Here is a 13,898-nt window from a genome sequence, read left to right as displayed (position 1 = left end):
TATGATAATGACTGATTGTCTGTTATGCATGTAAAACAAATCTGTGGGTTTAGTGTAAATAAATATTTCATACTGCTATTGTGAGGTGGGATTTTTAATCTGGCCTACATGTCAATTTGGAAAACAGTTAACTCCTAAGAAACTTTTTTTTTTTTTTTTTTTTTTTTTACTAAAAACCCCCCAAAATGCATATATCCATATATGATGATAGACATGAGCATATAGTCAGGCCTTTACATAGCAAGTTGGGTATCAAACTTCATACCACTTGTTCAACTCCATAAATGTTTATGTGGATAATTTATGCCCAGTCTTCTTGAATTACCACTCTGAGCATGATTTTTGTGAGGTCAGACACAAGTCCAAGTTTAGAATCACTAAAGAAGATTGGGTCAACAGTTGCACCCTGGGCTACAACATGTCTGACGAGAGCAGGATGACGCTTCTCAGTTTCAAAGTGAAGTTTTAGTTACAATGTTAAAATATATGCAACTACATACAAATCATTTCTGTTGGGTTTCAGTCGAACAAGACTCAAGAAATAATAGTGACTCATTAGTATTAAATTTAGGTTTTCAATTGTTGTTTTTGCTTTTTGACCAATACGTGCAGGGCTTGCAGTGTCAATAAGAAAATACGAACATTCATGCAAATTGTGAATTTTTTGGGATAGACTTTCAGTATTAAAATGATGGTTCATTAAATTTCTAGAACAAACTAATGCAAGGAAAACAATCAGAATTGAATTGACACCTACCTCTTGTTAAATGTTGGGATGAAGATCAGCAACCTACATGTTCAATTAAGCTAATGGAGAGGCAGCTCAGCCCATGGCACTTCTGTCACTTTCGATGAGACTTCTCTTTTGAATAGAAATCAGCCTGCAGCTGGAATTCCAGTTTTGAGGGAGGGATTAGGAGCTCCACTCCTGCATTTGATCTGGTGCCCCTTTTTCAAGATCCTATAGGACTTTAGGTCTAAAGTGCATGTCAGTAAACCTATCCCCAGGAGCCACAGTGAAAAAAAAAAAAAGGAGTGGGTTAGGTTGTGTGTCTCTGAAAGACTTTATTGCCTCTCAAAAGGAAGAGCCCTTACTCAAGAATCAGCTGGAACCTGGCCGGCAACTGACAGCAGGGAACAGCAGTTCACTTGAAAAAAAAAAAATAGTAAGTACATTTTCCAAATACTGGGGAAATTCCCTACATGGTTGGATATTTCCTCAAAATCTATGAGCCAATTTATGTATATATGTGTATGTTGGCTAACCTAACACTAGTTTGCATATTGATGTATATTAAACGTTGGTATAAATGGTAATGAGATCTTACTAGTTAGCCTAAGTCAGAATTATTATTGAATGCTGTTTAGTATCTCCGAAGTTTGATATGATAAGAACCAATATGACGAGCTTTAATAATGCTGTTTATGATACTTGTGTTTTAGACAAGAAAAATTGATAGATGAGAAATAATGAAATACAGGAACATTTTGAAAAAAGATCTGGATCAGATTAATGATTGTGCAGTTTCAAAAGATCAGCAGTAACAGATAGTCAAACTATAGAAACATATAAACATATGTGTCTAATCAAACTAAAAATGGTCCTACACTTTCCTCCTGCAACAAACAAAGGTTTACAGTACGTTGCTCAGTTTTAATGTGATATTTTATTTATTAAATCACAAACAAATGACAAAGAAAAAGGATATGCTCACCTCTGCTATTAAATGCAGCTCTGAGATTAAGGACATAGACCTGACAAGTTTTTCAAGAATCAGTCCACACCCTTTGTCTGATATACTTAAGCATTGATTGATACTTAAGTAATTATTTATACTTAAGTATAAATCAATTAAATCAAATTAGGAACTACTAATTAGTATATTGGTGTAAAAATAGATTTGTTTTCTATATTTTGAAATGCTTCTAAGAGTATTTGATTTTGGTGACTGAAACTTGCTTCTAGAATCTAATTATGAATTGATTGATCATCAAAATTCCCATCTCATAGTTTCAGAACAACTTTGATTCATGTAAACAAACTTAGAATATTTTTAACCAACCAAATGTTAACCTTTGACTGTGGTGGTACAGTCAAATTGTATCTTTTTACCTTGAGATAATTCAGAGCTAAAAAGAAATGGTTCTTTGGTTATGACTAATAAATGACATCTGCAGTAAGGCACCCACGTGTGCCACCTCCTGAGTTATGATACAGTACTGTAGATGTTTTATGAGGTATGTGACCTACTGCCTGCCAAATTAGGCCAGTCACTTACAGGAATCTACAAAGAGTTGATCTCAGGAATTCTGTCACATATAGAACAGATAGAGTTACAAATGCATGTAACCCTTACACCATTTGCGACATACGTCTTACTCTCATAGTGTAACACTGACGTCAGACAATGCAGCGCGTGTTATTGGTGGGAGGAATAAATTGTGTCCCATTACATCTCAACGATCTCTCAAAGGATAAGATTTACTTAAAAGTGCATCAACATAGTGTTGTAAAAGCGGGCGCACTGCCTTGAGCCACTAGTTAAAACAATGATGTGATACCCATTACAGATTCAGACCAACTGGTAGAGCTCAGCTCCAGACTACATTGGAATTCTAGGATATGTTGGGCACAAAGGGAAATAAGCCAATTATATAATCAAAGAAACCATCAAAGTGAAAACCAAGTCTACCAACGGTATATAAGCAAACCTAACAGTGTTGCCTTATTAAATATTAAGCGTTTTAAAAGTGCATGTTTTTCTGCATGTTTTTTTGCAGTAACAGAGAAGCTGTGTCAAGATCAAGATGTTTAAAATACGTAAAGCAAAGGAGGAGGAGCCAACTGCTCCAGGACAGGGTATGTAACTGGAGTTTGAACACAAATTACAAATTACTGACAAACAATAGAATAAGTGATGAAAACATATAGCCTTTTCTGAGACATATGAAAGCTGTTAAACCTTCAAATATTTGTAAATAATGCAATTTATCTCATTGATTGACAGTGAAAATTAAAAGGAGGTCAAAGGTGCCTGGAGTTATGATCACGCAGTATGTGGAAGAACTACCTGAAGGCATGACCACCCCAGATTTCACTAGGAAACCTATTGCTCTAACTATTCAAGAAGGTAGGAAGTAAAATCACATTTCCAAACTTATTCCTTTTTGATTTTTTATAATAATAAAATAATTTTACATTGTTTGTTGCCATTTCTGTAGGAAAGTTGGCTATCTTCAGAGCAGTCGTTACTGGCAACCCAACACCGACTGTTACCTGGGTGAGAAATGATGGGGAAATTAATGAAGAACGGAACATAATAGTCTTTGATGAGACTGCTGGTGAATACCAACTACAGGTGAGATCACTGACCATGTGTGATAAGGAATAGTTATTCAAATAACAAAATCTAAAGGAGACTGGTGAATCAATAAATACATTGGAATGATCATTAAGCCGCCTTGTTGCAAAAATACTGATAATCATGTATTGATTGATAGATGCCTGATGTAGCGGCGGATCAAGCCGACACCTACAAGTGTTTTGCCAGAAATGAATATGGAAAAGCGGTTGTAACTGCTGCGCTTAATATTATAGAGGGTCAGTTCCTCACTTCTATTCCATTATACATTGTTTTACAATAAATCAGATAGATACCATCTGTCTCACTTCTCTGAATTATTTTCCATTTTAGTTGGTTTTAAGAAGAGCAGAGCCATGCAAGAATCGAGAGCAGGTACACAGCCAACATTTAATCTGTAATAATGCAATGTCAGTCATTAAGTAAAAGCTGTTAACATGCTGTTGGTTTTGTCGTAGCGATCAGAGAGACACCTGAGGACTTCAAAAAGGCCTTAAAAAATAAGTAAGTAGTACATTTACATTGTATGATTATTACCATACAGTATAGTGTTTACTAATATTTTTTGGGGGGTTTGTAGGGTTGACATGGACGTAAAAGAAGACAAAAAACCAGAAATTGATGAAAAGTTTTGGGAACTGTTGATGAGTGCAGACAAGAAAGATTATGAGACCATCTGTGCTCAGTATGGCGTCACTGATTTCCGTGGGATGCTTAACAAACTAAGTGAGAGGAAGATTGAGAGGGAGCAAGAGCAATCAAAGGTATGTTTCTGCTTTATCTAAGTGGCATTTATAATTATATAAATAAATACTGTAGTACAAGTACAAACTCTAAAACCTATTTTTCTTAATTCCAATTAATACAGGTTGTTGAAAGGCTGTGTAACCTAAAGCCCATTGAATTGAAGGCTGATGGTGATGCAGAGTTTGAACTTGAAATGTCACTAAAAGACCCTAAAAGCAAAATCTTCTTATTCAAGGTGAGATGTCTCATTTTAAATATTTACTTTTTTTTCCCCAATGGTGAATTAATTAAACAAAGGGACTGACAGTCAAACACTACAAACTGTTCTAACATTTATAACCGCTTATGTTTAAACAGGATGGAATTATGATTCCCTTTGAAGCGGACACAGAAATAAAACATGGACTGAAGCAGGTGGGAAAGAAGTTTGTGTTTAGCATCAACGGTGTTGATCCAGACGATGCAGGGTTATACCAAGTGGAGGTTGATGGAGTTAAGATCTTCTCAACTGACTTCAAACGTAAGAAGATTCACCGAATTATTTATCTACACACAGAAGTCGAAAAAAGCTGTGATTACATGAGTTGTCCTGAGAAAGGAAATTTGAAATACTGAAGTTATTAAATATTATGGTTATAATAATTTTGTTCTCCGTCTAGTTCCCCCTGTGGACTTCTTGGTCAAGATTAAAGATGTGAAAGCAGAGGAAAGGGAGGACGCTGTGTTTGAGTGTGTCCTCTCACAGCCCCTGAAAAAGCTCAAATGGATGGGAAAGAATAACCCACTAGAGCAAGGGGAGAAATATGACATTACTGTGTCAGAGGACATGCTGATTCACTCATTGGTGGTGAAGGACTGCCTGGTATTGGACAAAGGAATTTATGCGGCTGTGACTGGACTTAATTCCTGCAATGCCTGGCTTATAGTGGAAGGTATTGTTTACATATTTTAAACTGCATCTTGTCAGACTGTTCAACATCAGTTTATCTAATACTGAAAATGTACCATGAAGCCTTAAAAAATGTCCTTGTTCTGTCTATTTTTTATTAGCTGACAATGATCCAAACTCACACAGAAAGAAGAAAGTTCGCAAAACTACCAGAGCAGGTGGTGGGGGAGAGGAACTTTTGAAGATTGCTGAGGAGCAACAGGCTAAGATACAGATAGAGAGAGAGAAGTTGATTGCAAAGGCAAGAGCCGAGGCGGAAGCTGCCGCTGCTGCCGCCGCAGCGGCCGCAGCGGCAGCAGCTGCGGCAGCAGCTGCGGCAGCAGCTGCGGCAGCAGAAGCTAAAGCTAAAGTGGATCCGGAAAAGGCAGCCAAAGTTAAAGCCAAGCCAAAAGCAAAGGCAGAGACAAAGAAAAAAGCAGTGGAAGTGGAAGATGGCGCAGAAAAAACAGAAGCGGAGGAAGAGGATGAGAAAGAAGATGTAGAGGGAGAGGTTCCTGCTGAAGTTGCTGATACTGAAGAAGAGGAGCCGGCTCAAGAGAAAAGAAAGAGAGTGAGAGCAGGCCCACTCGTCCCTGATACAGTCATTGGTATGCATTAGAACATAGTAATTAAATTCCAAGTACTGCTTCGTTCATATATTCCTGTTCCTGGTTAACAATACCATTGTATTTCCATTAAGACCCAGGAGTATACTTCACGGGTGGACTGTCAGATGTAACCGCAATCATTGGCACTGATGCAGAACTGGTCTGCAGGCTGAGCAGTGAGGACTGTGACGGAGTCTGGTATAAAGATGGGAACAAGGTGAGGAGGAGTTGAGAGAGGAGTAGCTTTCATCTTTAACTTTCATGAGATTTACGTGTGTTTACATGTGTGTGTTCATGCATTTCAGATAACGGCTACAGAAGATATCTGTATTGTTAAAGACGGGACTTATCGCAAACTAATTATCAAGAACTGCAAAGAAGATGATGCTGGAAAGTACCGCTGTGAAGCTGATGGCCGTAAAACAGAAGCTGCGCTAAGTGTTGAAGGTATATTAATCAGAATCAATTTGAGGCACTTCAACTAAAGCTGAGCAAAAAGGCAGCCACTGTGAAAATGTGTAAAACAATATTCTTTTCAGCTCAGCAATTAAAGTTTTCAGTTTAATAATATGTCTGTTGTTCCTGCTAGATCCTCCAAGAATTTACCCTGATGACCTCACCGAGTTCAGAAAACCTGTCACAATCAAAGTTGGGAAAGATGCAGCCTTCAAGATGTCCTTTGTGGGCCGGGAACCCATGAAGATCCAGTGGTATATCGAGGGCGAAGAGCTCTTGGAGGACACCCATATCAGAATAGAGAAGTCTTCCTCACACAGCCGCCTGGTGCTTACCAGGTGCCAACGCAAAATGACAGGAGAAATTAAGATTAGGATTAAAAATGAATGTGGAACAACTGAGGCCATAACTCAGCTTGTTGTTTTAGGTAAGGTTTGTTGAACACTGCATGTTGAGAACTGCATGTTTTCAGTTGTACGAAGGTTGTAACAGAAGTAGAAATGAGTGTGTTTGTTCTCTATTTCGTCTCCTTACAGATAGACCAACACCACCCCTGGGCCCGGTCGATATTATTGAAAGCTCGTCAACTTGCATTGAATTTAAATGGAGGACTCCCAAAGACAACGGAGGTTCCCCTATCACAGACTACATCCTGGAGCGCCAGCAACTTGGCCGAAACAGCTGGAAGAAATTAGGCAAGATTGGCCCAGAGCCTAAATACAGGGATGCTGATGTAGATCATGGCAGAAAGTACTGCTATCACATCAGGGCGGAAACGGATGAAGGCATCAGTGAAATGATAGAGACAGATGACATTCAGGCAGGGACAAAGGGTGAGTCTTTTTACAAGCATGACGACTTGTATTGACGGTGTCTCAAATACAAAGGGCTTTGTGTGAGTTTGTGAAAAGTGACAATGTTTTTTTTTCTATTTCATCACTCAGCATACCCTGGATCTCCTTCTAAACCAAAAGTTGAAAGTGCTTTCAAAGACTGTATCAATCTTGTTTGGTCTGCACCCACTAATACTGGAGGAACCAACATTTTGGGATACAACGTCGAGAAACGCAAGAATGGCAGTAATCTGTGGGGCCTTGTCAACCCTCCCGATGAGCCCATCAAAGGTACAGTGCTGCATCTTGAATACAGTCGTAGCGTTGTTATTTGGAAATGTGCAAACGTTTAGAATTATATTCTAAATTGTATAGTCTAAACTATACTTTTTGACACGCCAACAGAGAAAACGTATGCAGTGAAAGATGTTGTTGAAGGCTTCGAGTATGAGTTCCGTGTATCAGCTATCAACATTTCTGGTGCTGGAGAGCCAAGTGCGCCGTCTGAATTTGTGTTTGCCAGAGATCCAAAGAGTGAGTAATAAGCTGATAAAAGCTACAATATTATTATCTCAACACTTAATTGTTTAAATCTCAATGCTTAAATGTTCATGCTTCCAGAGCCCCCAGGTAAAGTTACTGACCTGAAGGTGACGGACTCCACATACTCAACATTGTCGCTGGGCTGGACCAAACCCACGGAGGAGGAAGGGGTCCAGGATGAGGCCAAAGGATATTTTGTGGAGCTCAGACCAGCAGAAAACCCAGAATGGGGTCGCTGTAACTCCAATCCTATCATTATGAGCTCCTTTACTATTATGGGTCTGAAGTCCATGGCCATGTACTGGGTAAGAGTTCTAGCCTCCAATGAGGGTGGAGACGGGGAGCCCCAAGAGTTGAACAACTACATCATTGCAATGCCTCCTCCAGGTGAGTAGGTGGAAATTGTGAACTGTCTGCAGTCAAAATTTGATACATTTCACCTTCATTTAATTACCTTTTCCTATACTTTTACAGTGAGACCTCAATTCACTGACAAAAAGATGAATAACTTAATGGTGATGAAAGCTGGGAACTCTGCTCGAGTCAACTTCAACTTTCAGGTTCAGTATAACTCACACAAAACCTTCCACGTCGTTTTGTTCAAAGTCCCGTTCAAAGCGTCAGATTAGACACTTCTCTGCTGCTCTACAAAAAAAGTATGAACCCACATCTTAACCCTGTATCTCCTGTTGTTGGCAGGCCTCTCCAATACCAGCTATCAAATGGCTCAAGGACGGTAATCCTGTCGCCAAGCATGTGACAGTCAGCAACACAGACACATCATCGCAGCTGATGATCCCCACAGCAGAGCGCCATGACACTGGGATCTACACAATCATTGTCAAGAACATTGTTGGTCAGGAGACCTCCAGTGTTGAGATAAGAGTCACAGGTAAAGTGAAAAAGGCGAATTTCAACTAATCCGTAACAAATACAAGTTGAGTATCAATGGTTAATGGATTTGCAGTGTGATATGCATTCTCTTTTTAAGATTATTCCATGTAGTTTTTGAAAAAAAGCAAATAGAGTCCAGAAGTGCAAAGAAAATGTAATTAGTGCTAAATAAATGAAGCAAACACGCATACAATATATACAAAATCTTGTGTCTACTACATTTTGTGTATCCTGTGGACTTTAGGGATGGGTGGGGAAAGTTTAGAGAGCAAAGCAAAGTTGAGAGAGTAAAGACACCAACACTAATAGCAAGATATTACAAACCTTTTCCTACTCGTTTCTAGACGAGCCCAAGCCTCCAGGCCCCGTGGAGCTGGAGGAGACTGTGCCGGGAACGGTGACGGTGTCCTGGACTCCCTCTCCAGATGAGAAGAAAGACGACAGGCTGCACTACATGGTCACCAAGCGGGACTCTGTTAAGCGTTCTTGGCAAACTGTGGCAGACCATCTCTTCAATAACAAGATCACTGTCATCAACATCATGCCGGGGAGGCAGTATAAGTTCCGGGTCTATACCAGGAATGACATGGGGCTCTCCAAACCTTCTGAGTCCACAATCTGGGAAGTGAAGAGAATTAAAGGCAGGTTTAACAAAAGTGATACAAAATTGTGCATGAAGCAGAAACAAGTAGTTCGGTATTCAATTAGTTGATCAACTGAAAATTAAATGGCAACCACTTTGATAACTAATAAATTGTTTTCAGGTATTTTTGTCAGATGAAACAAGGCATGTAAAGATGTCATATAGGCTCTCAAAACTTGTGACAGGAATTTCTCACAATTTTATTGACCAAACAGATTATTCGACAATGAAAATAATTGTTGGTTGCAACCTCACCGCAGTTTAAAAGACATCAACCCAGGTCTAAATAAATGTTGATGAGTATAGAGCTGCAAACAATAAGTCAATCGGTCAAGTAGTTAAGTCAAAAAGAAATATCATCAATTTAATTTTTTTAAGTCTAAATGCAGAAAATTAGCTGGTTCCAGGTTCTAAAATGTAAATTAAAAAAATACTAATTATTTTTCTTTGGGGTTTGGACTGTTGGTACAAGTCAAGCAATTTGAAAATAAATCACAGCCCTAGATGTGCAGAAACCTATAAGGAAACAAGTGATTCGATGTTCTTAATAAAAGTATAAAAGAAGTAATAAAATTATCATAAAAATGCAATTAAATAATATCAACAGACAATTTAGAAAGATCAACTGGCTACTGTCAGTCTATAAGTCTGAGCTGTCACCTCAAGTCATCTTTTGTGCATATGGGTAGGGCATACTGTATGGCAACGTTGTTTATCATTGCGAATAAATGTTTTGTTTGCCTTATGAAAAATACCATGGAAGTTATATCATTTTATATCGCTACATATTCTGCCATAGACACTGAGGGTAGTTAAATTAAAACTTGGGAATAGAGAGACTAAAGTGATGGAAAATGTATCAATAGTTATGGATTACTCTGTATTGACTTTCATTTCCTTTCTCTTGCCTCCTTCCAGAAACATTTTCTTTGAACCGTCCTGCCACTAAAAACTGCAGCTTTGAGACGCCTCCCTCATTCTCTGTTCCGCTAAAAATGCACAAGAGTCCAGAGAGCTACGAGTGCTACATGAGTTGTGCTGTGACAGGAAACCCCAAACCCCATGTTACCTGGTACAAAAATAACATCAGTCTCAACACCAACACTAACTACTACATAACAAACACATGTGGCGTCTGCTCCATGGTGATACTTACAGTTGGCACGAATGACAGCGGGGATTACACAGTCATTGCAGAAAACCCTCTGGGCAGAGTGGACTGTTCAACTAAACTTGTTGTGGAAGGTAAAAACACATGCATATGTATTTGTTACATCTTAAATTCTACTCCTCTGGCTACATGTTTGAATAATTCTCTCTTCTCTCCATCCTTCTTCAGAATAGGACGATGCAGTGGGCCTGAACTCCTGAAGATGCCATGTTCCATTTAAGATGAATGGAATAGAAAAATTTGCCAATTTTGAAACCTGCTTTTTGTGAATTACGGTATTACTGGGTTTCAATAAACTATCAAGAAGAAATTAAGGATGAAAGAGAGAAAGATAGTGCTCTTGGTGTTTAAAAGCAAAACAAATGGACTGGATAAAATTAGATTCTGTTGTATTTAAATGTAGATTTTACAAAATGCATCGGCTGGATGCAAAGAGCCCTTCGATAGGAGACAGTAATTACATGCTAATCTTTGCACCAAACATGTTCAATATTCATTGACCTCTTTTTCCTCTGCTGTTTCATGTAAAAGAAACAAAAAATCAGCTGGCTTCCTCATGGAAAATTGCCGATCTACAATATGGCTTTAACTGAGTATGTTTTAGTGTTTGCATATTCCCTGTATAAATTATTAATAATTATTCCAAAAATGTAAATAAAGCCCTCCTGTTCAACACTGAACTGTCTTACTTGTCAATTGTTACCCTAAATGTAATGCTGAGCGTGTCACTTGATGTCCTATGTATATATATAGATATATATATATATATCTATATATAGATATATATATATATATATATCTCTCTCTCATATATATATATATATATATATATATATATATATATATATATATATATATATATATATATATATATATATATATATATATATATATATATGTGTGAAGCACTTTGTGAAGCACTTTGAATTACCTTGTTGTTGAAATGTGCTATACAAATGAAGTTGCCTTGCCTTGCCTATATACCAAGATTAAGAGTTTACACTTTACCTGGTCTGTGAGGCTATATTTTGGCACTGAAGTGCTTTGAGCTAAATGCTAACACCAATATGCTATCACTCCATATTGGCCTTGTTCACCAGTATCTGTCTGTTCTTATTTTTTTTCTTGAGAAAGGTCCAAAGAAAAGTCTAATCCAGACGTAAACCGCAGAATAGTTTGTACCAGTGTTCTTATAATGATGTGTTCCATTGTCCTCGCAAAAGCATGTACGAGTTGATCCTAACTAGCATAGGTAAACGCCCTGCCAATCCCAATAAAAGGGCGTGAGACTGCAGGTTGGTGTGGGCTCAGAAAGGTTCAGAGAATTAAGCAAAGAATGATTCCAAACGTTAAAAATAACTCAATAGTTTTGATGCAGTGGTACTTCTGCAAAAACAAATTTCATTACAATCAGGGTTCAACATTGACTTTTTGAGGCATGCAAGTTAGTTTACCTTTCACTTGTCCAGGCACAAAAGTCACTTGTCTGGGTAAAAATGACAATAATTCACTTTGTTCATATTGTTTGCGAATGTACTGTAGATGAAAGCATCCAAACAATACCAACATATATCTAATTAGATTTATGAATTTTATTTTAGTGCCATGTAATAAAGAGGAAGGGGTAACGTCTGCTTGGAGCAACCCAACATGTCTGACCAGCAAGTGACATTAGATCAGAAAGATATGCTTGTTCTATTAAGAATATATGGACAGAAATATTTAATCAAGTTTCTATTTGTTATATATACCAATGGAAACTCGTAGGCTTATAATTTCGTGTCAAATTTAATATTTTTCTGTATCCCTAAACAACTTTTCATCCTTAATGATATCCCAGAGCCATTCTTTTGGCCAAAAGAGTCATTTTACATTCTAATTCAATATCAACATGACCATCTTTATTGGCGAATTCAAACTTCATGATAAGAAATGTAACCACCACCTTACCAGACAGAAGTTGACCAATGACTTATATCCAAACCAATTCAACAGACTACTTGATTTAAACATGGATCTTGTAAAGCACCAACATTTAAAACTGAATTTCTACATCCTAAATTACCTAAAGCTAAATCCCAAAAAATAATCAATAATATTCTATCCTTCCCCCCTAAATACTGACATTAAGATTCAGTTTTAAACGTAACATTTGTCTGATTTGCAATACAGATGTATCTACGAACCATATTTTATTTTTTGTAGTCTCTCCCAACAATATGGGATACAAATCGAAGACAAAAAGGATATATCTGTCAAATTCTAATCATAGGTAGATGTTGTGTATATGGACACCCTTACATACTGTTAGGGTCAAATTTGACCCTTTTTAACATTTGACAGCAGTAAAAATACCCTAAACGTCATTCTTTTAGCCTGAAATTATTTCATAACATTATAAAGGTACCTGAGCTGCCATTTCAGTGACTGACATCATGGCAGCAAGATTTAGTGTGTAACTGGCCCTCGATCTGTTCTTCCAAGATGAGGAGGTTGAGAGTGATTTGGAGGATGTGTCAGAGCAGGAAGATAACGTGGAAGAAAACTCTGATTGCTGACTGATTATTGACTAGTTTAAAATAAGCATTTTATCATGTAATGTTTTGTGTTCTAAGAGGTAAATGTTGAATTAATATTGATAATTATGATTTCTTATGATATAGCAGTGAGGACAGAGTTTAATGGTTGCAATGATTAAAAATGGTTATATTATAAATTACAGCAGTTCCAGAATGTTCATGTCATTTTCAAATTCTATAAAATAAACTTATGTTTCCATGTCTTATGTAAAACAGGACATGATAATGTGTAATAGTAGATGTTTTTCTCCAAAAAACAAATGTTGTAAAACTTAAAAAATACTGAAACATGTATTAAGGATTAATCATACATGTATTAATGAGACATAGGCTATTTAGACATTCTAAATAGATCTGTAGCTTAAAATTTGGTATAGACACTTACTATGAGGGAAGTCTTGGTCTGGGTCAAAATTGACCCGAACCATACTGTGAAGGCATCAAATACAGTATGTAAGGGTTAAGGAAGAGAAGCTAGAAAACTGCTGGTTAACACAATGCTTATAATGGTAAATATTGTATAGTGTAGGCCTACACAAAGCCAAATTTATAAAAAAAAGAAAAAAAAAGCTTTTGCTAAAATGCTTTTAACAATTAAATCACACACACACACACACACACACACACACACACACACACACACACACACACACACACACACACACACACACACACACACACACACACACACGCAATCATCTCGTTACAGGATCAAACGTGACAATATTAAAATACATATTGTTGTGTTTTTAAATAAACATATAAGCACGTGAGAACAAACTGCTCTTAACTGCAACTCTTAGCATAACTTCCCAGGTTCCCATGCTTCACCTACATTCCCCTGGGTCCTAAGTCCCTACAAAGTACAGCTTCTTATCACCCTCTACGTACCAACGTACATTTATTACAAATACCACACATATTACAGCATTTCATATGTGTTTTGAAAGTGTTTTTGTTTGGAATATGTATAATAAGCATATCATTTAGTTATCGCCATTGAGAATTTAACAAACATTAAAAAAAGAAGTAGATAGGTTTGCAGTTTTCAAGGTGTATATTTCAAATTGCATCTATTACACACATGAAAATAAAGTTGTGAACACCGGCTGAATATCTATTATCAGAATCATT

General features: G+C 37.3%; 1 protein-coding gene across 1 annotated transcript; it reads left to right on the top strand.

Annotated features, from left to right (window-relative positions):
* Nucleotides 1–2,808: 2,808 nt before the first annotated feature.
* igfn1.3 (immunoglobulin like and fibronectin type III domain containing 1, tandem duplicate 3) lies at nt 2,809–10,358 on the top strand. Its single transcript, XM_068712728.1, has 23 exons — nt 2,809–2,860; nt 3,009–3,131; nt 3,223–3,359; nt 3,502–3,601; nt 3,696–3,737; nt 3,821–3,866; nt 3,943–4,126; nt 4,231–4,344; nt 4,467–4,629; nt 4,769–5,041; nt 5,160–5,645; nt 5,738–5,862; nt 5,951–6,092; nt 6,235–6,528; nt 6,638–6,934; nt 7,046–7,225; nt 7,340–7,468; nt 7,556–7,864; nt 7,952–8,037; nt 8,177–8,369; nt 8,716–9,012; nt 9,933–10,259; nt 10,354–10,358. The coding sequence occupies exons 1-23, from the start codon at nt 2,809–2,811 to the stop codon at nt 10,356–10,358; spliced, it is 4,104 nt and encodes a 1,367-aa protein (XP_068568829.1).
* The last annotated feature ends 3,540 nt before the right edge of the window (nt 10,359–13,898 follow it).

This window comes from Cebidichthys violaceus, unplaced genomic scaffold (assembly GCF_023349555.1).
Source record: "Cebidichthys violaceus isolate CVI_PGR_0920_01 unplaced genomic scaffold, fCebVio1.0.p SCAF_17, whole genome shotgun sequence".
NCBI classification, from domain to species: domain Eukaryota; kingdom Metazoa; phylum Chordata; class Actinopteri; order Perciformes; family Stichaeidae; genus Cebidichthys; species Cebidichthys violaceus.
The sequence above is the reverse complement of the archived record's forward strand: the minus strand, read 5'-3'. Positions and strand labels throughout refer to the sequence as shown.

What these genes read in the sequence shown, in the direction of transcription:
- igfn1.3 (XM_068712728.1), top strand. Translation starts at nt 2,809, where the DNA reads ATGTTTAAAATACGTAAAGCAAAGGAGGAGGAGCCAACTGCTCCAGGA. An exon ending in CTGGTGAATACCAACTACAG is followed by an intron (nt 3,360 to 3,501) that starts GTGAGATCACTG and finishes ATTGATTGATAG; the next exon opens with ATGCCTGATGTAGCGGCGGA. An exon ending in GGGAGCAAGAGCAATCAAAG is followed by an intron (nt 4,127 to 4,230) that starts GTATGTTTCTGC and finishes CAATTAATACAG; the next exon opens with GTTGTTGAAAGGCTGTGTAA.